We start from the raw sequence: 27,670 nt of genomic DNA on the forward strand, positions 1-27,670 counted from the left end.
AATCAGTGTTAAGTTACTGCCAGCTATTTTACGTTTGAGAGGCAAAAAGAAAAACACTTAATGGCACATTGAATAGTTTGTCCTGCCGCATGGTGTGTGGTGTTACGTGAAAACACACGGATGTAATTAGAAATGATATTTCAGAGAGACAGAAACCCCTAAAGGTTCTCAGAAAATGAAAAATAAAACAACATTATACAGAACCTCACCATGGGAAAATAATATATATATTGTGAGTCACAATTTGTGACATGATAAAAATCCAATTTAACTATGCATAAGAAATATCGTCCTTTTTATTTTCCGATACAGCAGTTCTGGGCTGAATTGAAGCCGTCTGGATTTGGAGCTTCTGAATAATAATGTACATTACAGACACATCTAAATAACTGAATACGTTTTTAAATAAGTAAAAGCTGACTTTATATAGTATGCCAATATGAATTCAAGGCAGAATGACTACGATATGAGTTCAGTGAGCCATTCACTCACACTTCTACCATAATTAGACTCAAGCGACGCAACTCATTGTTTTTCTCATTAAAAACAAACTCACAACAAACTCAAAACATCAACAGAATTGAATTTTTGCCTCCAGGGGAGCAAAACTTCAGTGGTATTGCAGATTAAGGCCAGACTAAAGTCCAAGTATCGCAGTAGAGGAGAAGGACTGTAGAAAGATACGCCATCAGACAGGAGTGTAGAGATAGTTGTCTGCACCAGACTAATTGTCACTATGTAGTTTTACAGAGGGGAGTAGTGATTGAGAGCCCTAATGGAGTAACACACACATCCACCCTGGTGCTGCCACTTTAACAGAGAGAGGTGTGTGTTCGTGCGAGTTACCACTGGCCAGTTAATGATGACCCATAATGCATTTGTGTGGCAGCACGAGCCGTGAGATCAGACATATGGTCAGGATGGTTAGAGTGGATGGGCAAAAAAATAAATAAAGGCAGAGGCAGAAAAGAGGAGAGAGAGGGGAGTGGAGAGAGCATGTTTGTGTCAGAAAATGAGACGGATGATGAGGTAACGAGCGATGGTGAAAAAGAGGGAAAGAGAGAGTGAGAGGAAGAGAAAGTGAGAGGGGAGTAGAGGAAGAGTTTTTAGTCTTACCATGTCAATGAGGCTCTCCTGGATCCGGTTCAGTGTGGTTCTCAGTCTGCTGCTGATGAGGCCGAGACCCGATGACTCATACTGCAGAATACACACACACACACACACATTTATATTTTTATCTATATATACAGACAATTAGCTTTTGCACTGTGCACAAACACTTTTCTCTATAAGAACACACATTTTAGCTGAGTGTGAAAGCACACACACACACACACACACACACACACACACACACACACACACACACACACACACACACACACACACACACACACACACACACACACACACACACACACACACACACACCAACGTCACAGAAAAGAGAATCTTTACTCTCTGCTTCTCGTAGAGTCTAATCCAAAAGAGGGAGGAGTAAACTGGAGGAGCAGACGTCAAAATCAATCTCAGTGCGTAGAGGGAGAAAGCACAGCAAACTCAACATCTAAACCCTACTGAAATCACTTTCAGGTGTGTTTGATGTCACTTCAAATCAACCACACCACAAGTGTTGTCTAGCATTATGGACCCCCAAGGCAGGGAGACAACCTTATTAGTCTTAATGCTTCCAGGGATCTAGTCTTACCAAGCAGGCAGGGCCCACCACCCTGGCAGGGCCCGAGTCTCTGCCACCGTGAGTGGGCAGAGACGGGCTTGGGACAGGCTATGGAAGACGAATGGGCAGCAGAAAGGAAAAACAAGAAGCAAAGTCTCACATTAAAAAAAAAAAAGTTTTATAGAATTGAAAGAAAAAAAACAAAAGAAGCAGACAAAGAAACAGAATTATAATTGGTGAAATTACTTGTGTACACATCAACATGTAATTATTCAAATACTAGAAGCTATTGAGTTGCATTATGGGAAATGTAGGATCAGACACTTTTGGAGCATTTTTCGTTTTCTTTTTAAATCTGTTTCTTTAAAGTCCTCCAACTTTGGGGAAGTGCAATACCTAATTGCTGCAGCGCCTCTTAAATCATCTAGCCTTCATCCTAAAGGAGCAATACAACTTTATATCAGAGGATAACATTGTAACTCCAACTATAAGATAACCGGGGAGACCAGTGAAGAACCGGTATCTTAGGTTATTAGTCTTAATTCAGCCTGATTCACAAATATCTGAAGACGGAAAGAGGTATTTTATTTCATACTGCGTCACAGGAGCCTCTGATGGTGAAAAAACTTTGAGTTTCACATGTGCATGCAAGATGACTATAATCCATTGTGAGGAACTGTCTGTGGGAGTCAGGAGTCGACAAATGAAAAATGACAGTTTCTTGCATTATAGCAGATTTTTCGGAGAAGCCATCTTTTCAAACATCAGATACCTTCCTGATCTGATCTCTCTCTCTCTCTCTCTCTGCATCTCTTTCTCAACACAGCGTTCCTATATCATTGTTTTTGGTACCCAGCCTTTCTCCTTCCTTCTTTCTGCCATCATACTGCAGAACAGAGTTACACAGTAAAATGTCTTCCATCTTTATCTTCCCTTCATCCTTCACCTCACATCTCTCTCTATGCCTATTCTCCCTCTTCTTAGAATATCCAGGTTAATCCATCGGGGCTAACTTTCCATAATTCTGAAGTATTAATCACTTTTCCAAAAATAGTTTATAACTCTGCCTCTCAGTTCGAGCACTTAAAAGCCTGGTTATTAATGGCATTGGAGAATCTGTGAGCACGGCACATAATGCATCTTTAGCATATATGTGTGACGGAGTCAATGGTGCAGTTTGACTTGACAGGGTCAATATACACAGATAATGGGGTATTTACCCTTTTGAATATTAATGCCCCCCATTACTGTTCAAGTGGAAGAGTCAAGCAGCTCTATCTTGATTCCAGGGGTGTAAAGAGAGCGAAGCCTAGGTCAGAATACCAGCATATGTGCATGGCAATTTTCCATAATCTTTTTAAAGATTCATGGGGCCATTAGCATTTTACTGTAGGTGCCTCTTTGAGTAGGACTATTAATGAAATGGGCCAGTTCATGCTATCACATTTAATGAGGACTAGAGGTACGCGGGAGAAATAGTCAGAGTTTCAGACAGAGATGCAGACAGAGAGATAAAGAGTGGAATGGGAACATTGTGAGGGGGAAAAAAAACTGAAGACGAACTATGCTTCGTAAAAGGAGCAGAGCGTATAAGATTAAGGACACTGGACACAAAAGATGACCAAGAGAAAAAGGGGAAGGCACAGAAAAAATGACACACAGTCTATGTGTGAAGCAGGAAAAGGGAATTCAAGATGAGGTAGACAGTAACACACAGAAAGAGTGATGTGAAAAAAAGCATGGAGACAGAGAGAATGTGATAGAAACACACTCACAGACTGTACATTAACCATTAGTGGTCAGATTAAGACCTCCCGAGCTCTTGACAAGTTGTCAATTCACAACCAGTGTGTCACCTTCCCTCATCTCCCCCATGACACACACACACACACACACACACACACACAAATACGTCAATAATGTGTAGTGGAGTGGCCCCAGCAGAGCGTTCAGCCTCTTTATCTCTTCCACCTCGATGGGACAGAAGTCATTTCGTTGCCATCATTATCACCCCCCCCGAGGGTGATACTGACACAAATGCTGTTTTCTTTCTTTGTGAGGCACAATAAATGGTATGATAGTCTCTCCATGGAGCGAGGGGAAAGTGGGCTCGCAGACTGTAACCTATCGTTCAACTTAAATTTGTACTGAGACGGAGAGCAACGAGAAAAAGACGGAGATTATGTGCGTATATTATCCAATAAACATGAGAATTCAAATTTCTAGCCGTAGAAATAAATGAAGGCAATTTTCTTAAAGCACCGTACCACTGATGCAGCAGTAGTAATATTTTGTAGCTGCAGGCAATGCAATAGAAAATAAGTCCCTTATACTTGTGGTAACTCGAAAACTCACATTTCCTTTATTTGTTGTAGCTCATTTAGAGAGGACACACAGCGGGAAAGTAGGATGCACATCAAAACCCCTGTTCCTATTGTTTTTGTGGACCTTTTAATGCCTTTATTTTAAAAAATTAGAGTAGAAAAGATGGTAGGAAATGAGGCGGGAGAGAGAAATGCGGAACTACAAGCTGGACACAAATCAGGGATGTTGTGGTCTAACGTTGGCTTCTGAAACCTCAAATGTTTCCGATGTCAGTCCACACAACGCTTGTAGACTCATCTGGATATAAGACTGTACAATGAGTGCACCGCTTTTATAGAAGCCCACTGATCAAATAATGCGACATTAGCTGACTATTTTACAACATAGTGATAGGGGAGACATTTAAGTAAAAGCTGAATCTTTTTTGGGGAAGATTAACTGTAGCCATGTCTAATAATCCTGATTGCACATGCCAACTAGAGGTGACACCATGCTTTTTTTCCACTTCCTGTGAAGCAGCGATGTAACATGGCACTATAATACTACGCTACATCCCAGCCGGGTGTTGTCTGTTGTATTTGAGACCACAACCCGCTGTGACGACGACCGTGGTGGAGCTTTGCTTTTCATCCTTCAAAGATCTAGTGTGGAATATCTCTAAAAAATACTATGTGTTGTTTGACTAATTCAACATAAATATACAGTGTTATCAAACAGCAGCAGAGTGATTCAAAATACTGTACCATGTCATTGCGTCCAAAGAAGGTGTACACAGCGTACAGGTAGTAGTCGAAGAGCTGTGACACACAGTGGATGACATCGAAGGCGATCGGCTTCAGAATGTTCATCATCTGCATATACTTCCCTGTTCGGAGATGACAGTTAATGAACAGTGAGTTTGTTGGACAAGCGTTATGTTTTCCTGGTTACATACCAGGGTGTTTCATAGCGGACGCACATGTTGGGTTTTATTTCAGGCTTAAGAGTTGTTGTTTTTTAACCCAGTATCAGTAAATGATAAATTAAATGCTTTTGCTCTTAAGTAAAACTTGTGTGAGATTAAAAGACTTAAACCATAGGAAGTTAATCATGGTGGAGTCACATCCTTTAGGGAAGAACATCAGCGGGAACACATTGCATTTGCATACACTCAAGGGAAAGGATTCAGTTTAGCAGGAAGGTAATAAAAGCAATAAGTACAGAGGTACAGGGGTGTAACAAGGTTACCATTGACTCAGAACTGATGAATGGAGGGAAAAAAGCAGAAATAAACTCAATCTAGCTGGCATTGCCACTGAGGCAGCACTTTTTCTCTCACACTCTCATTTTTCACCCCCTTCCTCTTGAATTGTGCACCAAGAACTCAGGGAGCAATCTAACTCCATCAAAGAGCTGCACAGACCGAATTAGAAGTGATTGCTTGGAATCAAAACAGTTTGCCACACAGCTAAATCAATATTACCAATTTTCTAAAGAAAAGACAAAAGAAAAAACGTATTCTATTTCGTGTGTCCTGGAAAGTTCTGAAGTATGAACCTAAGAGGGACACTTCAAATGAAAACAATTGGTAAGAGGACCGGATTTTGTTGGAATGACAGCAAATCCATATCATCCTGAATTACTAAATGAATTAATACGGCAGAAGACTTAAACATCCGTACAACCACACAGGAAAGATAACTGCCACGTCAAATTCCTTTCCACACAAGAAAATCCCATAATGAAGGTCACATCACCAAGAAGCACGCTTTGGTGAGGAAGGGCCCTGACGTTTCCTAAGCCACGTCACAAAGACGCATAAGTACCTCTTTTCGAAATGAAAGGTCAGAGCTCAGGTTGAAGGCTAATCTTTATTGGTGCAGCTCAGTCACACAGATAGCAGCAGAGTGCACTGATCACAATGAGCTCCTGGCTTTATTGGTGAATAAATGGATATCTCAGCAGGTTAGAGAGGACGCCCTCCACAGCTGAGTCTGGGCTGCTCAGTGGTACTGGATGTGTGTGTGTGTGTGTGTGTGTGTGTGCGTGTGCGTGTGCTCAGGACTCACCGACAAGCCGGATGACGTTAAGGGTGGTGTTGGTGAGGATCGGTGCATTGGTCTTATTAAGGTTGTAGTCGGACTTTTTCTTGCTTCTGATGGTTTCTCGGGATGCACTGATGATGCGTGCAGGGCGGTGAAAAAGTAGGGCAGTCATGAGAGGAGGAGAGACTCAGTAATATATGTTAACATCACTAATCCTCAGAAATGATCGGCCAGGTTCAAAAACCTCAGTGCCGGTCAGAGTCTCCTAATTGATCAATCAGAAGCCGTTACACAATGCAGGAGACACAGAGGGACCCCGATGGCGAGCTTTCTGATCTGGTGATCCTGGAGCAGCAGACCCCTGACACTGCTCATCGAGCCAGATTAGCCAGCAATCATTACATGGGCCTTCTAATTTCTGGATGTGACCATGCGACCTATTTAATAATTAACCATTAGCGATTTCTGCTTATCAGAATGGAAAAATTTGCATTCAAGTCACTATAGGCTAACGTAAGGTTAATACGCATTGGGAACAGGAAATCCTCGTGGTGAGAGTTTAGGCAAAAATATCAGGCCTGTCAGATTTGTAAAAATACCGAGACTGAACACTGGGAACAAACATTAAGACAACATTAATAAATCATTGTAAATTACGTGACAGGAAATTATTATTGTAACAGTGCTTCTGTAATGAGGAGCTACTGAATAAGTAATGGTAATAAGTATGTCTATGCAAATCAGGTGTAAAATTTATGTCAGCTCTTAGATATGCACAAACACACGTACGCACACAGTCCTAGGTTCTTAATAATTCAGTCCATCGCATACAACTGCAGACAAGACCATTATAAACTGAACAAGGAGGGTTAAATTATAAAAAAACTCCATCATGCGGCATCAAAAGCGAATAAGACATGATTAATTATAACATGTTAAAACGGTAATTGTTTGCATTAATTATATCACCCTAAGAATTCAATGTTACCCTGATAATAAAATAAACAAACCTAAAACCTTGCATTTAAACATCATCACAAATGAAAGTGAATGATTTAACACAAGGGGCAGAGACGCACGATTTCCTCTGCTTTTGTTAAACAGCGATTCATCTTTCAATAGTCACCAATTTACGTAGGCGGAGGTGGGAAGAAAGAGAATTTTTCATGGGTAGACAAAAAGCTTATTCAAGCTTTTCTGCCTACTTAGCAGGGTTAGGCAGAGGGGAGTGAAAAAGATCACTGCTAAATGCATAAAAAGTGGCGTAATGCATGACTTCCAATCCTTTTAGAACCTTGTTAAAAAGTTTCATCAGATGATTACATTTTGCATCTGTGATTAAAATAAGTTACGTCCTTTCCGGGGTACATTCACTGACTTTCACGAGTTTAAATTAGACAGGAGTAGAATTGATGGACACCTGGATTTAGCACCGTTACTTCACATAGTCTTCGGAGTGGCATAAAACCATTTGACCTGGAACTGACCTCTTGAGGGGGGCGTCACCTGTCTGCTCGTCAACAAAGTCCTGCTTGAGCTCCTCGGGGACATCACTGTCACTGTCGTAATCTTGATACACACTCTTTTCCAGCTCGTCTGACTCGTACTTGAATTAGGGAAGAGAGAGATCATATTGAAGTCAATGGAAAAGAGTCACAGGGCCAGTGAAAAGGAGAAATGCAGTACGGATGACCGGAGTAGAAGGTCAAACACTGTTATAACATGATGTTAAACTTTGCTGACACATCACAGGTTGCTAAATAGGAGGAAGAGTTGAGGAAGTGTGAAAATAAATTATGCCATGGGGAAATTCTGTCATCAAATACAAAAAGAAGAAACGCTTTAAAACCAAACTGTACTAAAGGGCTATAATTAAATTATCAAAAATCCCATCTTTTAGCCCTAATGGGTACATATCCATGAAAGGACTGACTTGAGAAGGAAACGCAGAAAATCACCTCCCAGAGGAGAGTCTGGCTAAAGCTCCCCTGAAACAACACAATATTGTCTTTGTCCTCAACTGCAAGTTGAAGCAACACAGCAGCCATATAGAAAGGATTACAAGCTTAAGAGTGAACCAAGCTAGGGCTTCTGTAATCCTGACATGTTAGATGTTGAGCCTGTTAATAAAATATATCAATATATACTGTATATTAAGAAGTGTGTATCAGGGCACCAATGTCATTTATTCTCCCTTTTCTTGAAGAGAAATACTGTTTTGTTGAACATATAAGCCTTGAAGAAACAACAAAACAGATTTTTGACTTTATACAAGTCATAAAAGGAGCACATGTGTATTAAATCCACAGTACTAATATTCTCTGGATCACTGTATTCACGCATTAGATTACTGGTTGAACCCAAAAGAAGCCTTGACAGACATTAAGTTTGTTTTCTTCTCTCTGTCTTGTGGTGTCACATCAGTGTGTGATCAGATATGAGAAGTGCCAGTAGTAATGCAATGAAATGTTATTATTATTACAGCAGCAGTGCTGCTAACCAAGACCATAAGACAGGTAGAGTGTTTGGGCTCCAGTTGTCCACTAATGCCTACTCAAGCAATTTCTAGTAAGATTCAATAAGGATTTGTTACAGTGACAGAGCGGCAATGCTGCTGTGTGTGATGGCATAGACTAGAAACTTTCCCCAAGGAACAAGAGGGCCTTAATAAGACTAGCCTAGCTGCTAACAGTATGTTGAAAATGCATTTACGAGGAATGAACCGATCCAACTTATTTCAGTCTCGATAGCGATTCCTGGGCATATACTGAAGGATGTTCATTCATGTTTGGCTGTTGCTTAATATAATGATACAGACAATGCCCATTATGTTTTCAGATTAAAATTCGTCAGGCAAGCAGAAGAGCTTGCTTTCAGTTGATGTAGGAGACAAGAGGCTCACACTCTCTCTCCCAAATTAAGCGAGGCCGCTCCTCCGGGTTTGAAGATGCAGTTGCACAAAGCACACTGATAGATGAACAGTGAAACAGGCTGTCAAAGAGAAAGATTCACAAATTCTCTTCTCTATCAATTATGTATGGCACTAAAGTGGCAGGCCTGGTAGTTTAACCGGGCAACATGGACTGCCAGCTAAAATGAACGGCACCATACTCAGCAGTGAAACATTTTATTTTTTAGGGTGAAGTGCTGCCTATCTATATTTAACCCAAAACAGAGTAGAAATATGTTTCCTAGAAATAAAAGGTTTCTAATATTGGAGGGGCCTGATACTAAATACTACACTGTGCACTAAACAAGAGTACTAAACGTTGCTGAGAAAATGTATTTAATCCTGATGGTTTTAGCCCAAAACAATCATAAAAAAACTACACGACTACATTATTATATGCAGCTCTACTATTAAGCTTACCATTTGCTCTGCCAATTAATCTACCCAAGGACATAATTTGCTGTTTAACAGCTGATATCACATGTCAGACAATGTGACAAAGTGTTATAATAATCTTGCACGTTCGGTACCACGGGCCCTACACCGCTAATAAAAGCTTGTTATGGCCGTGGTGATGACGGCTCGAGAGCTGCTGTAAACAGCTTAATGACCCACAGTGATTATGTCCCAATTAATCAACTTGGATCTTTATTAACTTGTTTGGTGATGCCCCTCAAAAGATACAACTTGACTGAATCATCAGAAATGCTCTGTACACGCTCCACATAAGGAAAGACAATACAACGTTGATGATGGTCAACAGTAAACGAGCACATCTGTGTTTCATGTATAACTATGAATGCTTTTGCAGACTTTTGTCTGACTGGGCAACATGCTTTTCACACTAATACAACTAATTACAAACCATTAAGCAGGCACCAATTCAAAGTACGTGGTTTTGCAGTTTCCACTTACCCCGTTAGATGCCAGCACATCCTCTGTCTCCTCGTCTTTGTGCTCAGCAGGCATCTCAAAGGGGTTTCCCTCCTGAAGGTACTGCTGGAACAGAGAAAGCTCCTCCTGAGCCGGGCTGGTCGAGAACACGGCCTGTCTGCTCGGGGAAACGGACGGAGAACGACACTGGCCCATGAACTTAAACTCCTGGATACGAGAAGATGGGACAGAGACGGACAAGAAATGGATTTAGGTTCATGTTTGGAAGCCTAGCTGGGCTCTAAACTTTCAAGACTTGAGCATTTCAGAACTTGCCTGTATCAATCACATTGTTTTATAAAAACTTTACAGTATAAGCTTTTGCAAATCAGCAATCGTTATTAGGCAGGAAACCAAAGTAGAGTATAGTAAATAAACTGTCGTCATCTATTAACAACAGGTCATGTCAGGTTTCACGGGCAAAAACAAAAGCGGATTGCCTGCTGGCAAGGCAACGCGCTTGTTCTTGCATGACCTTTCTGTTTGTTCCCTTTTAAAGTCATTGACCTTCAACAATGGGCTCTCCTGAGGCTGTAGATGGTATATAATAAGTTGATAGTAAGTAAGTATCAAAACTTCTTATAAATGGATTAATTGGGATAAACTTTAAGTTTAAGAACTGAACATTTTTTAAATGGATCTTATGTAGTCAACACAAAAATGATATGTAGCGTTTGTGAAGAACTTCAAAATAATAGCAGCTGCTTGTGCCAAAGATGGGGTGAGGAAATGTCAGCATTTTCTGAGAACACACTAAACAACTACCATTTGGGTACGCTTGTACCAATATAGAGCATAATCAAATATGAAGAATATAAAAAATACACCATCTCTTTATATGTGTGCTAAATGCCATTCTTTTTGAAAAAAATAATAAAGATATTACATAATCATGTTAATGCATCTTTTCATAGGACTGGCAATCTGTAAAAATACTTCATAACATCGGTGCCCAGCAGGGATTAAAGGGTTAATGGGCATTGCCTGTTTATGATACAGTAATTTATACACAAAATATTCTCAAGGCATTGGTTTTATTAGAGGGATTCTATGGCATGTGTGTTTGTTGCAAAATGTGCCCAAGCAAGACGGACATGAAGGGGAAAACGAGATGTATGAAATTGAAACAAAATGAATCTGAATTTACTCCATTAATCTTTTAGACTTTTCATTCTTTCCACTGATCAATTCTGCTTCTAGGTGAAGGGAGCTGAAGATGTTGTAGAATATATCCATGAGATAGTGGATAACGATCTTAACGATCTTAACTAGGCTCTTATATTCAAAGGTTTATTTTATAACTGTTGTTCACTTTGGGAAATAAAATGTTCCAACACCAACAGGGACTACAGACATTTAATCTTCATCTTATATAACGTGCAGTGAGCTTTACTCCTCCAATGGGAGGCCGTCACACTTGCACACAAACAAACAGAAAATGTTGTGCCGGATCCTCTGTGTTTCATATCATTATGCAAATTTCCCAGCAGGGGTTGTGCGCAATGAGTGACAGTGTAGTTGCTACCGTGCTTCACTTTCTCTCCTCAGTGATGCAATTCTTACTCACATGGAGCTGGGCCATGTTAAAGTTAGACTTCACCGGGCAAAGCTCCCACGTCTCATTTTCCAGAAACATCCTCAGCTCTTCCAGTCGTGCCCTGAGGGAATGAGAGAAAAATTAAAAAGGTAAGCAGATGGAGTAAGACAAGAAGAAGAAGGAGCTGAAAATAAGAAGTCAACATGTGTCTATCACTGACCAGCAGTGTGTTCAGGTCTGTTTACATGTGTTCTGAGAGTCCAGATTAAGTGTGCTGACATCAACAAGGCTGCAAAGGTCACTGATGTAATGTGAAAAGAGAGAAGTGTGTGTGTGTGTCATGTTTCTATGTTAACTGTCATCAAAGCTTGAGGAAAGCCACCCTGATGGTAGGTCAATATCAAGTCTTGCTGTGTGAAATGTCAGAGCAGTGTTGACTTCAAACACTGCAGTGGCCTGTGCTACTTGTCTTAAAGGTGTTTGAAGTGTGAAAGAATAAGGAACGAAGGCGAGAGACAGGGAAGCCTTGTGGCACAGAAATAAAGAAGGGATATCAACTGCATTTTAAGTCCGTCCGCTTTGCACATGCTGGCATCCTCTCCTGCGGTTATATTCCTCTAATGGAATGCAATGATAATTAAAGGTCATTAAAGCTTTGAACACATTTCAATCAATCAGAGAAAATGTGTTGGGAAAATAAAAGCAGAAAATTACCTCTGGCGCAGCTCTTAGATATATTTATCATGTCTGAACCCTGACAGTGACATTCTGTCCTCTGCGCCCGTAGGCCAACAATACACCCCACCCCCGATGACTCAGTGTGTTACTGCAGGCAGCTGGCAGACGGATACAGGCATCAGCCAGTCAAAGATCACTGATGGGTAATCTCTTCGGGAATGACACCCGGCCGGAAAATGAATCAAACCTAATGTAAAGATGATGCATGCTGGGAGCCTGCTGGCGGCCACAGCCAATGTGTGAGTATGAGACAGTATGTGTGCTGGTGGACACACTGGATGATAATATGCCATCATAATGCTGTCTGGTGTTCACCCTCATCTTCTTCTCCTCCTCCTCTCTCCCTGGATCTGTCACCTCTAACACTCCCTTTTCCACTTCCAATTCATAAGGTATCCCATCATGCCTCTTGGTCCCCCACCTTTGACAATTTGTGTCAAAGGAACGGAGCTTATTAGCATTCTGATATTCAAGAAAATCTTTTCAATGATTCTTGATGGCTAATGATCAATGCAAATCATATCTGATGATGTGTCGCCGTCTGTTTGAAAGCATACATATTCATGCAGTTGGCAGGGGGTTACATAATCAAGAGGTAAATGTGCTTCCAGCTCAGTGAGTGTTACCGTGTAATTACACATCTACGCCATAGAGGGTTGTGCTGGGAATAGAGCACAGTTGTGATTGTGTGTTAAAAGTTTCTGTCAAGCAACCTGCTGTCTGCTGTCGTCGCATCTGCTTTCTTTCAATTATATCGGGGGACTGCACGTCAGATCCATGCACTCTACGCCTAATTGTTCACGCGCAATCAATCCTACCCGCTCAGTAAAAAGAAACAGAAAGAACGTCGAATTTTCACACAATCCAGGTAACGATCCAGACGCAACAAAGATATCTTACCTGTGATAGTTTTTAAAGTAGTTGACACTCTGGCGTTTGATGGACTCCTGCAGGACCTCTGACTTGCTGCCGCAGAACTCCTCGCCCACCTGCATCAACCTGAAAGAGAAGGTTAACGAATGATGAAACATAATGACACAGACAACAAGGAAAGAAGGGAAAGACGTTTGGGAAGAGATAAGACAAAGGGATTTGTCACTGGTGCAGTTATCTGATGGAGCATGTATTGAGATAACCAAGTGTAAAGAGAGTAGTAGCAGACTCTTTGATGGCTTCCTACTGACGTTTACTGTATTTGTGGTGCACATGCCTAAACTGATGCAACTACCACAAGATAGGGCTTCCGTGACAAAGGTCATGATTTGAATAACCGAATTCCAGATTTGAATCTATTTGAGTAAATCAATAAGGTTGTACTTTTAAGGTTTTTTTGCACAAAATATATCAATTTCACTCTTAATCTTTATAATAGGTGCTTCTGCATAAACCATCCTTAAAATGTGTGTGGTTTTTTTGCAGTAAAAAATGTAGAGGGGATTTTCTCAATGATCAAAAACGGCCCTTACGTCTGAAAGCCTCTGAAGTAAGACCACTGTGTGTGTTTGACTGACAGCTGAGCCAGCGGGGGCACACAGGCACAATGTAAACAGACTTGCCCTGGTAACTGTAACCTGCCAGTCAAGGGACAGACAATGTGTTGTTTGCAGTTGTATTGAAGAAAAAGTGTCTGAATCTAAAGTGAGCTATCTCAAATAATCTATTTTGACATTTTAAGGTAGATGAATAGGCAAACAGCTGTTTCAGATTTTCTGATCTACTGTGTGTGCACAGATAACAACTGTCAGGCAAACAGTGGCTTCATTAGATCAACAAACACTGAACGTAAATTTCCATTTTTGGGGTTTTGATTTGGGTCACAGGTTCTCAAATTTACAGAACAATTCAATATGATGTCGCAGATGAACACACATCATTTTAGGTGGTCTTCATAACATCAACAATAATATCCTGGATTCTAATTACAAACAAGTCTCTTCCCTCCACCCACAAACTTGTTCCAGCCGAGTACGTGCTTCACGCCCACATACAGTAACAACGAGCTGAGCAGTTCATCACAGTGACGAGGTCTATAGGGAGGTGTGTACACTTCCTATTTGTTATCCATAAAAAGTGCAAAATACACTTGAGTATTACATTATCATAACCAGAGTTAATATAATCAAAGTGATGCGTTTAAATGGTTTTGGAACTAGTGCCATTATAATTTCACATATTAGTTTTGATGTGCATGTAAACACAATCTATGATAATTTTGTTATTGGACGAAGGATTTTGTGTGTTAGTGTGTGTTCGCATAATCTCATTCAGTTAGTGAGCAAGTGGGGAAAAAAAGAGAGACTGCATGTGAGGGTATATCAACCTGAAAAAAAGGTTTAAAAATGACAAGACAGAGAAAGGGACAGCAACAGCAAGATAATGAAGACCAATTAGTGGAAACAAGGCTGAGCTGACTGCTATGGCTCTTGCAGCGTACCTGCTGATGACATCAAGCACCACAATGAAGTCGTCGTACTTGAAGTTAGACATGTCAGTCCCCAGGATGTAGGCCTTCACTTTCAACTGGACGTCCTGGGGGGAGAGAAATGAGAGGCACGTGGTGATTTGAACAGAAATCTGAGAAAATTAATAAAGAAATGAGACGAGAAGCTAGGAGCAGAGGGGGAGGAAGAGAGATAGCAGCTTAAGGAACGACGTGAGAAAAACATGAGGAAGAGGGAAGAAGAGACATGCTTAGAGAGATAGAGTGCACTATTGGTTCCAACCTGCCAGATCCGTGTGAGTCCATGTTCCAGCTTCTTCTTCACGTAGCTGCGGTCCACCACCGACTCATCAGACTCTGCTGCCGCGGCGCCATCTAGGGGTATTCAAACAAGAACTGATAACGAGACCTATACAATTCAATTTCGCCTTACCCATTGCATTTATCTATTGTTCGACTGTGTCATTTAAGCAGGACTCAAAGAATTTAATTTACTCATTTCAATGGACGTCTCCACAATGATGCATGAGCGGGCTGGATCAGGATCCGTACAAAAGTCCAAAAAGACTATTCTTATAGTTGATGAAGAAGCAAATGGAAAAACATCCCTTTTAAAAATGAAGAAATATGACTCCTCAGGTGCATTCTAATATGAACAGAGGAAATATGACGTAGTTGATCTGCAGATCTGAAATGTGTGACTATTGTCCTTCATTGTTAGTTTGGCCGTGTAGAAAGGCAGCTTGAATTTTAGCTGAAAACTCTGAGACTTTTTGTACACAAGTGGATGTCGGCCAGCATTTGACAGGAGCGTAGGTCACAGAGTCCCTCAAGAGAGCAGAGACTGACAATACGACAATACTGGATGACGCATAAATAAGGTGCTGAGGACAGGCAGCCAGAAAATTAAACCAACATCTCCAGTGAACCTCGTTCCTCCTCTATCAGCTCGCTGTCCTCTCTTTGGTTGGTGTGTGTGTGTGTGTGTGTTTTTCTCTCCTCACCGATCAGATAAAATACCCTCTGGGGCCGACACTGAAGAGGCTACAATGTCATAGTAGCTGCAACACTTTCCCCTGGCTGAAAATTGCTTCACTCAAACTGAAACTGCTTGCTCGCTTTGTTTGAAGTGGATCTCTAGGAAAGCCGGCAGCAGTGAGCCTGTGAGTCAACTAGCAGGTAGCGGTCAACCCCACATTAAAAAACAGAGAAATTGAGAGACACATCTTGGTCATGGGTCAATGTTTTTGTAGTTTGTCTACTCTTTTGTTACTGGGTTTAATATACTTCTCTTTTTAAATTATTAAAGGCCACAACATACACATAAAATATATACTCTACAGTCAGCTGCCAGGGTCAGCTACAGGGCTACGCTCCTCTTTTTGGATTTAGTGTCAGACTGAAAGCTTCCATTCTGCCTCTCTCTGTAGAAAGGAAGGCCTCCATACCCACCGCAGCTGCCTGCTAACCAGCTCAATCGTTACTGAACAACATTCAGTGCAGTGCAGTATATAATGACACAAATGACATGTCTAAAAGCATATTCACAACAGTTTCTAAGCAGGAGAGAAACAAATAACTCTGGCCATGGCCCTACAGCCAAAACCTCAGAAGAAAGACTAAACTGCAGAGCAAAAAGGAGGTCAGCCCACTGTTAGGCTCCAAATAAATAGTGTATTTCTCTTTTTAAGGCAATGTTTTGATCTGTAAGATCTTCCTCAAGCCTTTAGCCAAAAAATAAAGTAAAAAAAAAAAAAACAATGATAAAATTGGCTACAGCATCTGTTATTATTCTCTTCTGGTTAAAATAATTATTTTCAAGTACTGGACAAGCGTGTATACTTACAGGAAAAGAAAACAATCCACACAGTGAATCCACCTCCATGTGCGCCAATCACAGGCAGGAGAACAGATTATTGATGAGAAAGACATTCAAGAGGAAAGAATTTAAGAGCAGTTCGAGAGCACTGAAAATAACATAAAAGTGTCAGCGACTGACAGGATACGTGTGGATCTCGTTAAGTTTGAGACGACACACCGCTATTCATTAACCGATGAACCAGACGATGGTTAGACGCATTAGTCAGAGAAAACAAGGCAGAAAGGCATGAATCACTGGTAGTGTTTTTCTTATTCTGAGGCAGTGAGATGGTTGGAAGAGCTAAAGCCTTAAACATACAAACACATAATTTGACGCAGCTTGACTCAAAAATCTCCAAGCTGCAGTGGAAACATAGCATCTGTACACTGAACCTGCTCGGTGAGGTGTTTGTCTTCTGAGCAAGACCATAAATATCTCATTCCATTTTGCCTGTTTTTATAACAAATAAACCACACGCTTATGTCACATTTTTTAGGGCAACATTTTTTACTCATTAGTAAAATGGCAAGTCGAATGTATGCCTATTGAACCTGAGAAAAGGTGTTCTCATAATGACAAACCAGGACAAAAAGCACATCCAATTAGAAAAAGAACAAACATAAATGGTATTACACCCACACATGTGTGTATATCTAATTATATAAATACACTGACGGAGATCAAGAGAAAAGGCAGAAAGAGTTGAAGAAAGCCTTCGAAACCTAGATGTCGTATGTAAAAGAAAAAAACGATCAAAAAGGATCGCAAGAGGTTAAAAGGCACGAAAACCTAAACCAAAAGACACGCGTGTGGATCAGTGAGCATGGATTAATCAAAGCTCCTCAGAAACCTCAAAGTCTGTGAAGGTATTACTTTATGGTGATAGAGAGAAAAAGAGAAGAGCTTTAATCACTGACATGAGGTGTTTAAAAAAAGAACAGGCAGGTTGTTCAGGTGCCACTCAAATATATGTAAGGGTAATCCTGGAATCATACATTGACATCTAAATATTAGCCGATAATGCTGAAAAAACAGCGTCTGTTACCAGGATGTGCTTGACATGAAAAACCTGCAATGATATCCAGTGTATACCATAAGAACTTACTAGACTGATGGAGCCAGTGTCCCGGAGTTGCTTAAGTTTGTACATCAATCAATTTATGCGTTTTCAATCACATTCTTAAAGGAGAACTCCACCTATTTACACATCAAAGTCTGTCTTGGGGGAGTTCTACTGTGTATGTGAAAAAAAGCTGTGTAAAGCCTTTAGTGGCTCCTGATGGACGGACACTTCTGATGGATTGACATCACATGAGTCAGCGTTGGTTTGAGGTCAAAAACTGCAAGGTTAAAAATGAAACAAGAAGTTTATCTTGAGGTTAGCCCCTCAAGGCTACATAGCCTGAATCTCTGACCAAAATGGCAGTGGCCCAGTTGCATCACAGGTAATGTAGGAACCCGGTTTTGACCAGGAAGAAGTATGTGTGGAATAAAAAAGACGACATCTCTTGTCCTGCTGCATTGATTTTAGGGCTAAACACCTATTTGCAATTAGTTTGACTGATATTGCAATTGCAATATGATTTGCGATAATAGAGGGAATTATCTTCTTTTTTTTTTAGCATTACTCTAATTTCATTATGGTGTAATTTTTTGTGGTAGTTCTGTGCCAAACAAAGATGTTATAATTAGTCTGTGGAATATGATGTAAGAGCCAGGATATCAGCATGACCATGTTGAATTGAAAATGGTATTTTCTTTATAATTTGTGCACCCTAATTGATTTTCATAGTATTTCTTTCAAACTGTCCATTGTGAGTCTGACAAAGTTATAGAAGTGCAATGCTAAATGGGGTGAGCACTATTCGCCATGAATCATCAGTGAATCATTAGCATCCCTAGTAGCCGATCATATGCTGGAAGAATACTCTCTGTCCAACAGTGTGCAGCATAGTTCACCCCACAAGGTTTACTGTTTCATCAGTCTGTATGTAGACCACCACTTTACCCACAGGACCTGTGTTAATCGTACTCTGAGGCATACAATTAGCAGCAGCGAGGATCTGAACGCTCTTATTATAGATTCTGACAGAAGGCTCAATACACCAAAGAGGAGACAAATCCTCAAGAGAGATTCATGTCAAATTTTATTGCAATAGATTGGCACAGTGGGCTTCCCTAATATACATCATTAATGGGTAAGCCCCTGCCTCCGATTGTCCACCGCAATAATTGTCCATTTTAATAAGAAGCTTAGCCTAGAATGAAGTTCAAACAATAATTTATATTGAAACAAGAGAAAAAATTATCTTTCAATCGAAGAATAAATCCTCTGTTTCAAATACAAATAGCTTGAGAAGTTTGTTATAATAAATGGTTTACATAGTAAAGCAATCTTCATTATCTGTATCTTCTTCTAACACTAACATCATTTATCTCCCTGACTTTGCAGCTTTTTATCTCAAAACTATCCTAAGAATCTTAAAGGCTGAATATATGCTTACATTTTTGTTTGAGTTCAACAGATTCAAGAAAACTTTGTTAATAATCGTATGAGTGCATTAAAACACGAACCCAAGTACCATGAGTCATGACAGTTGTTTAAAAGGAGATAGCACTTTCACAATGGTAGATAAAATTTAAATTCTGGCCAACCTCTCCACCTAGCTACATCATGGACGTTTATCTACTCCTCCCAAAGGCTGATTGCAATCATCACATTCGGAAATGGATGTGACATGATCATGGTTTTCCTTGGTATATGTATTTACAGTGGGTACGGAAAGTATTCAGACCCCTTTAAATTTTTCACTCTTTGTTTCATTGCAGCCATTTGCTAAAATCGAAAAAGTTCATTGTTTTTCGCATTAATGTACACTCAGCAACCCATCTTGACAGAAAAAAACAGAAATGTAGAACTTTTTGCAAATTTATTAAAAAAGAAAAACTGAAATATCACATGGTCATAAGTATTCAGACCCTTTGCTGTGACACTCATATTTAACTCACATGCTGTCCATTTCTTCTGATCCTCCTTGAGATGGTTCTACTCCTTCATTGGAGTCCAGCTGTGTTTAATTAAACTGATTGGACTTGATTAGGAAAGGCACACACCTGTCTATATAAGACCTTACAGCTCACAGTGCATGTCAGAACAAATGAGAATCATGAGGTCGAAGGAACTGCCCAAGGAGCTCAGAGACAGAATTGTGGCAAGGCACAGATCTGGCCAAGGTTACAAAAGAATTTCTGCAGCACTCAAGGTTCCTAAGAGCACAGTGGCCTCCATAATCCTTAAATGGAAGAAGTATGGGATGACCAGAACTCTTCCTAGACCTGGCCGTCCAGCCAAACTGAGCAATCGTGGGAGAAGAGCCCAAAGATCACTGTGGCTGAGCTCCAGAGATGCAGTAGGGAGATGGGAGAAAGTTCCACAAAGTCAACTATCACTGCAGCCCTCCACCAGTCGGGGCTTTATGGCAGAGTGGCCCGACGGAAGCCTCTCCTCAGTGCAAGACATATGAAAGCCAGCATAGAGTTTGCCAAAAAACACATGGAGGACTCCCAAACTATGAGAAATAAGATTCTCTGGTCTGATGAGACCAAGATTGAACTTTTGGCGTTAATTCTAAGCGGTATGTGTGGAGAAAACCAGGCACTGCTCATCACCTGCCCAATACAATCCCAACAGTGAAACATGGTGGTGGCAGCATCATGCTATGGGGGTGTTTTTCAGCTGCAGGGACAGGACGACTGGTTGCAATTGAAGGAATGCGGCCAAGTACAGAGATATCCTGGAAGAAAACCTCCTCCAGAGTGCTCAGGACCTCAGACTGGGCCGAAGGTTCACCTTCCAACAAGACAATGACCCGAAGCACACAGCTAAAATAACAAAGGAGTGGCTTCGGAACAAGTCTGTGACCATTCTTGACTGGCCCAGCCAGAGCCCTGACCTAAACCCAATTGAGCGTCTCTGGAGAGACCTGAAAATGGCTGTCCACCAACGTTCACCATCCAACCTGACAGAACTGGAGAGGATCTGCAAGGAAGAATGGCAGAGGATCCCCAAATCCAGGTGTGAGAAACTTGTTGCATCATTCCCAAGAAGACTCATGGCTGTACTAGCTCAAAAGGGTGCTTCTACTCAATACTGAGCAAAGGGTCTGAATACTTATGACCATGTGATATTTCAGTTTTTCTTTTTTAATAAATTTGCAAAACTTTCTACATTTCTGTTTTTTTCTGTCAAGATGGGTTGCTGAGTGTACATTAATGCGGAAAAAAATGAACTTTTTCGATTTTAGCAAATGGCTGCAATGAAACAAAGAGTGAAAATTTTAAAGGGGTCTGAATACTTTCCGTACCCACTGTATAAGAAATAAATGGTGTTCTTATTCATCTCAGATTCTAACCTCCCCTGGGAGTCTGCTCCGGATGCATTTTAAACTCAATCCATTTTCATCCTTTCATATAGTAATACCTCCACAGCCAATACCGTCATGTTATATCGATTAATAGTCATGATTTCTGACAATGACATTGTGTCAGGGTTTAATCAAACAACACTGGGAATTTCAGAGGGGGTTTTCAAACACTGTCCTTGAGACCCCAATAACATTGGTTTGAGTTAATAATAAGGAGAGAACGAGTTCAAACAATTGCATCATTCGCTAATGGACGAAAGAACAAAGGGCTTGGGAGAAAGTGTGATACGGCAACTTGACATCTCTGGGTTTCATTTAATGAGCACAAGTGGGAGTGAGAGCAAAAACATGAAGACAAAGTGAAACTGGGATTGTCAAAAACAGAGCCCTGACTAAGGTGAAAGAGAGATGTGATTAACTGATGACACAAAACGTCCGATTGAAGTTTGAAGTGTGCACACACACACACACATGATCTGGAGCATCCAATCACAAAAGTCCATTTGTATAAACAAGTGTGACTGTGGTCATAAACATGTACAAAATACAAAAGCAGACAGCACATAATAAGCATACAGTTGGGAAGCATTGGCCTGTAGCACTGCACCATATGGTTAACTAACCTCACTTCATGTCAAGGGATTACATTCCATCACACTTTATACCCTATACATATTTAATTAATTTATTCAGTGCTGATTTGGTGTAGTTTGAGCATAACAAATTGTCTTTTTGTTAATTCACATGCACACATTAATGTGTTGAAAGTCTGGGTTGCAATGTTGTAACTTCAGAACTGAGAGTCCTTTAAAGGAGATGCATTTTGAAGGGCTTGCATATAAATCCAATTACTTAATACACACAATCTATAAGCATGTTGTAAATATTGAAAAAAAAGAAAAATTACATTAGATTGGTGTCAAGTCAGGTTGTCGCAGGGGAACGGAGGCATGCATGAATAGAAAAGTTGATGAAATAGGTCTATCAAAAGAAAATTTCAATATGTACTGGTAGAGGTCAGTAAACAGTAAACCATAAGTTAATTCACAAAGCATGCTCCCTACTTTAGTTTGTATGCCATGTTAGTGAGCATTAATGAGGCGTGAAGGCCAACTCCAACCCGACTGGTGAATACTGATCCTATTCTTTATCGTAGCAGAGCAGACAGCCGCCATACATTTCAATTCAAGCCTACATGTTCCATGGCAATGCTCTGTATGAACATGTAACACATGAACAAACTGGCCATGGTTATTTTCTTTCACACACTCGGGTGCTCTCACACATACAGAGACCCCCCCTTGTGCCAAGCGGCCATCATTGCTGATAAAACATGAAAGGGCAGCAAATCTATTCTGTCATGTAGGGATATGACCCTGGGCCATATTCCTTCTTGAAATAACCTTTCCTTTCATCAAGTGGCAAGATTAATTACTGAAACATTACACCGACCTGCTCAATATATCAAGTGCCCAAAATGCTTAAATTCAATTGGATGCTCTTTTTGCGTTCTCAATGAGGGGAGAGGTGTGTCTGTGTGTGTGTGTGTGTGTGTGTGTGTGTGTGTGTGTGTGTGTGTGTGTGTGTGTGTGTGTGTGTGTGTGTGTGTGTGTGTGTGTGTGACAGAAGAGGAGTGATCTTCAGTGGGCCTGACGGTTTAGACTCTGATGGCCTCTTGGGTGAGATGGAGGTCACTGTCTGCGGAGGTCATACTTTTCAAACAAATGAGACAAAAAGCCTGTACAGTAAATCATTAGCCTGATGGAACCTGCACACACATTAGAACTGAGAGGGAAAGGTAAAAGCCAGGACAAAGCCAGGGTCAGGGACACCTTTACACAGAGGTGACAGCCAATCAAAATAGCGAGATGATAGATGGACCTTGTGAAAGGGAATGTGGTGCGTGTCCTCTCTGCTGTGAGGGGGGAACGCAATCTAATGAAGGATGTGGAGGACTGTCACCAACTATTCAGGTCAACTTTGTGTCCTCATCCATTCACCTAATGAATTCTGTACAGAATGAGAAATGGAAACGAGCTATCTTTCGTTACACAGTAGGAAGCTCCCGGCTAATTTGACAGGTCTGTATTTGCAGCTAATATCTGACAAAGTCTCTGGCAAGGCCAATTATAAAAAAAGTTTTTTAAAAAAGTGCTATAAACCAAATCCAGTATGGCTTTCTTTTTTTACACTGGTAAGAAATTCAACTTCTTGCGGAGCTTACTGCTAAACCACAAAGTATGTATTGCCTTGACAACGGAGCTTCTCGAGGCTGATGTTTTCACATCTGGCAGACGGAAGGAAGGATGGAGAGAAGCTGTGACACAAGTCAGACTTTTCTTGTCGATCCAGACATAAGCCTTGGGTTTGGACAGATGTGGTGTTCAGTCGTCTTGCTGTTCTTAATGGGCCGTAACTTGAGTGCGGCTTTAAAGAATTTTCCAGTGGAGAGTGAGTATACTTTATACTGTTATTGTTACAAAATGTTTTTATATTATATTTACTTGCTATTTCTTTTCTAAAAGGATAAAACTAGAGTTTTGGGATCTAAATGAAATCAAAAGGTCAAGAATGTCACTGGGGACGACGTAAAAAACAATGCAATGTGGAAAAAAAGTCTTCATTTTATCATCATGAACTGAAACAGCTAGACATGAAAGTCTTGTTAGTATTAGCTTGGAAACAGAGCACACTCAAAGTCACACATGACACATTTCCATATGAAAAATATGCATTAATTATGCTTCATCACCTGTGCAAATATGTAGCCTTGAAACCGTACTGCAGGGTCACATTAACTTTGAAATGTAAATCCAACACGGTGTACATAAAATATGTTTGATAATGCTACAAAATGAATACAAACCAACAACCACAGAGACACTGCAAAACTGTATAACTACATCTCTTTGTATTATTGGAGAAAGGAGGTGTTTGATCAAACGTCAATATGCCAGTACTGACTGTTCAATGACCTCTACTGAAAGGGGTTTAGTAAATGCTGAACAATATGATGCTTCTTCAGCACCTGCACCACTACACTGCACACATTCAATACTCTTTTCATATGCCAATCATTCCTTTCTGTTTCCTGAAAAGCTGATAAACCCACTATATGTTGATTTCACACAGCCATGAAAGAGTGGCATTCCCGGGACATACTGACCTTCTTTTTACCAAGTCTTCATAAACTGAATCGTACTTTTTTAAGCTATGGGTTTAGGGAGCAGAATTTATGTCTGGTAAGTAAGTCTTTATGAAGAGAGAGAAAACAGCTGACAAAGAGAAATAAAATAAAAAGTAGAATATTGCCTCGTGGTTGTATACCTTCCCTATACTTTTGTATCCATGTCTGTCCAAAATGTCATATATTCATAATTTTATCCTATTAGACAAAATTGGCAGTGAAATTGTCATAATTAGCACATGAATTCATGAGTTATGGCGAGGTTACAGTGACCTTTGATCTCCACACTCTGACCAGTTCAACCTTTAGACCAAGTGGACGTTTGCGACAAATTGAAAGAAATTCCCTCAAGGTGTTCCTGAGATTTCATTGTTCATGAGAATAGAACGCACGAACAGACAGACAACCCAAAAACATAATGTCGCTGGCCACTGCATTCGCCGGTAAAGAGACATAAAAGGAAGGAGAGTTTGAGGTACCGAAGGAGTTTTTTGCAAGACAGAAGGTGTACAAGTCATGGTATGTGAGGTTATTATTTTATCTACAATAACGAGGAACTGTTTTTGAAAAGTATTGTTGCTAAATATAAACAGATTCTGAAAAACATACAAAGGTCATAGGGTTAAACAGGTATATTTTCTTACCTGTACTGGGTGTGCTCTCCTGTTTGTCATGCTCCTCGTGCCACTGCATGGTGCGGTGGTAGCTAAGCATCACCTCCCACAATGCCTTGCATAGATCTGTCAGGCAGGGAATGTAGCTGTCCAGGGTGATATGCTGCAAACAGAGAAGCGATGATAAGATAAGATAATCCTTTATTAGTCCCGCAGCGGGGAAATTTGCAACAAGGTCACTGATGCTCTTTTACACAGTAGATGAATTTCGTGTTGTATGATGCATTAGATTATTTTGTGTCATACATGTATTTTATTAACCTAGAAGAAGAAAAATGTTTTAGTATTTAAGCACACAGTTCTGGACAACTTTAAAATTAATTACAAGATTCAGAAAGACACTCAAGGAAAAAAAAGAAGCTGATCATCAGCTCGTTGTTAAATCTAATTAAAGGCTGCTTATGCTCATCATTCAAGGACACTGTGTTAGAAAACATCTGTTTTCTGTGTCACAAGAAACGCTTTCATCTTATGTAAGAGCTAATTATCGTAAAGACTGATTTAAAAAAATGATGTTATGCACATTTGGTTATACAATGACACCTTGAGTTCAAAATAAACGATGAGACACTGTGTTGAGCAGAACATTAGAGTATCAAGTATGAAATATACAAATTAAAAGAATATTTTATGGATAATTCAGGCAATATACTGACTTATGTCATGATGTCTTTTAAAATAATTCCAATGCTGAGTTTTTTTTATGATAAACCGAAAAATTGATCTACACCTACATACCCACACAACGACCACAACTCCATAGAACTCTTTAGAATATCACAGAGATGCTGAATCAAAAACAAGTCAGCAAACATGTATGATAAATACAGGGTTCCCATCTCTTTTCTACAGATCTCTTTCCAGTTCATATCACATATCATAGTGATGATATAGCTGGTATGACAGACAGGGATCTCACCATACACTAATGTGTTTTTCTCTGTGGAATCCTATTAAAAAGACGTGCCGTCTATGGCTTTAAATTATCTATGAAATCATCTCTTACGTGTTTAGAAATTATAATAAATCCGAGATCTGAGAATAAAATAAGCATTAAAACTACCACCTTAACCAGCCAGCAGTGACTAATATTCACATATCATTTATATTATTCAGAGTTTCGCTCTTTTAAGTTGTCATGTCATCCAACCTGCATGTGCGACCATTTAACCTGACTTGGAGTGGTTACGTTCACAGCGTTTCCACAACATAACCCGGGAGGTGCCTATTCAAAATACTCTTGTTCATAAACTACCATTTGAATACTTATAAGATCCTGAACATAACTTAGCTCCTTCAGATGGCAAAATTATTCATTGAGGATTTGGGGGTTTTGGTTCATTGGAAAATACTGTAGGAGAATGTTTACACAATTTACAGGGCATCACAAGAACACAAGATCTTCTGTGTTTTCATGTGTTTTCCATGACTGGAAAAAGGGTCCACTGTTTTCCAGGTTTTCACGACACATGGGAACGATGAGGAAGTACTCATAGGACAATGCACACTGCTGTTTATCCTGCAGACATCCAACAGATGACCAGGTCTGATTCTGAGCTCTGAGGGGGCAAGACTTCCTGGAACGATGTGTGTGTTAAAAGTGCAGCTGGCACAATATTAGCCACCGACACAGTTCAGGGCTCTGCTGAACAATTCGCCAATATAGTCCTGTCAACATGTCCAGACCCCATTTAATCACTGTCAGATCAAACAGGGCTGTCGACAGCAGCCGCACTTTACTTTGTTTAAACCACAATGACGAGTAAGCGGTTGCAGACCCCTGCTTCCTTTCGCAAAAGAAGTGTGAATAAAAACAACACAAAACTCACACACTGATGATTGCTTGTAATAAAGACCCCTAACTGTGCACATACTAACACGAGTAAAATCCTTCTTCTGGCTTTTGTCTCTGGCATGCCAGAGTCCCTGAATGACAAACCACCACTTGCCAGGACAATCTCTCAACTGAACAGTTCAGTGAGACATCTGAGGTACATTCACCACTTCAAGAACTCCGCAAGAAATCAAGTAATGTCCGCCAACTCAAAAGATTTAATGACAGAACTGTTGCCCAAGGCAGCTAAATTGCACAACAGCCTCCACTGCTGTCAAGCACTGTTGTTAGAGATGGTGTTGAAATGCAATGAATTTACAGGCCGTTTCTCAGATATGTAACAACGCTACACTGAACACAAAGACTTGCAGCTCTCAAAGAATTCTAACTGTGAAAATGAAATAGTCAACATTATTAAAATAAAGAAGTTTACAATATACTATATTGCATTAAAGCACAGAATATTAGAGGTAAAGTGATGCTTTTATACACATCAGACTTTTAACCATCAGCTCTGAATAGTATATTTAAACAAAACACCCTGCAATGACTATCAATTATAAACTTACCAGTGAAATAAATCCTCATTTGAATTTTTTGTAACTGCACTCAGACTTGAAAGGTTTTAATACCTTTGCTACAGTGGACATCAAACACTGTTTTGTAACTGAGATTATATTTGTAACAACAACAGTGGCAACTCATCTCAAAATTTCAACACCAAAACAACGAGCCCCTTCACCTGTGTGACCAAAGCAGACTGTTGACAGTGGTGAGTAGTACACTTTACCAATCATACAATTGGTTTAATTTGGAATTAAAGCTTTATGGCACCCATTGCAACAGCAGTATGTGCAGTCAGATTCGTAGAAAAATTGTGTTAAGTCTGTTAAATAATGTGTTATAAATACCAGAATAAATGATCATTATAAATAATCATGATCACGCTGTCATTGAGAGTCATCAGGATTTTCTTTCAAGTTATGTCACTGCACATTATGTCAGGTAATTCTACTCCTGCTGTCTAGGTCATGTTAAGTACAGGGTGCATTCAGGTGCAACTGT

General features: G+C 40.2%; 1 protein-coding gene across 1 annotated transcript in view; it reads right to left on the reverse strand.

Annotated features, from left to right (window-relative positions):
• The window catches only part of vps50 (VPS50 EARP/GARPII complex subunit), a 101,346-nt gene that overhangs the window by 29,077 nt on the left and 44,599 nt on the right, over nt 1–27,670 (reverse strand). The window contains exons 13-22 of the mRNA XM_054605423.1: nt 24,742–24,874; nt 14,909–15,000; nt 14,620–14,714; nt 13,086–13,184; nt 11,478–11,568; nt 9,893–10,078; nt 7,515–7,633; nt 6,052–6,158; nt 4,747–4,868; nt 1,117–1,197 (exon numbers count right to left, since the gene is read on the reverse strand). Coding sequence (XP_054461398.1) covers nt 1,117–1,197; nt 4,747–4,868; nt 6,052–6,158; nt 7,515–7,633; nt 9,893–10,078; nt 11,478–11,568; nt 13,086–13,184; nt 14,620–14,714; nt 14,909–15,000; nt 24,742–24,874 — 1,125 coding nt within the window. The remainder of the gene's footprint in view (nt 1–1,116; nt 1,198–4,746; nt 4,869–6,051; nt 6,159–7,514; nt 7,634–9,892; nt 10,079–11,477; nt 11,569–13,085; nt 13,185–14,619; nt 14,715–14,908; nt 15,001–24,741; nt 24,875–27,670) is intronic.

This window comes from Anoplopoma fimbria, chromosome 10 (assembly GCF_027596085.1).
Source record: "Anoplopoma fimbria isolate UVic2021 breed Golden Eagle Sablefish chromosome 10, Afim_UVic_2022, whole genome shotgun sequence".
Classification (NCBI taxonomy): domain Eukaryota; kingdom Metazoa; phylum Chordata; class Actinopteri; order Perciformes; family Anoplopomatidae; genus Anoplopoma; species Anoplopoma fimbria.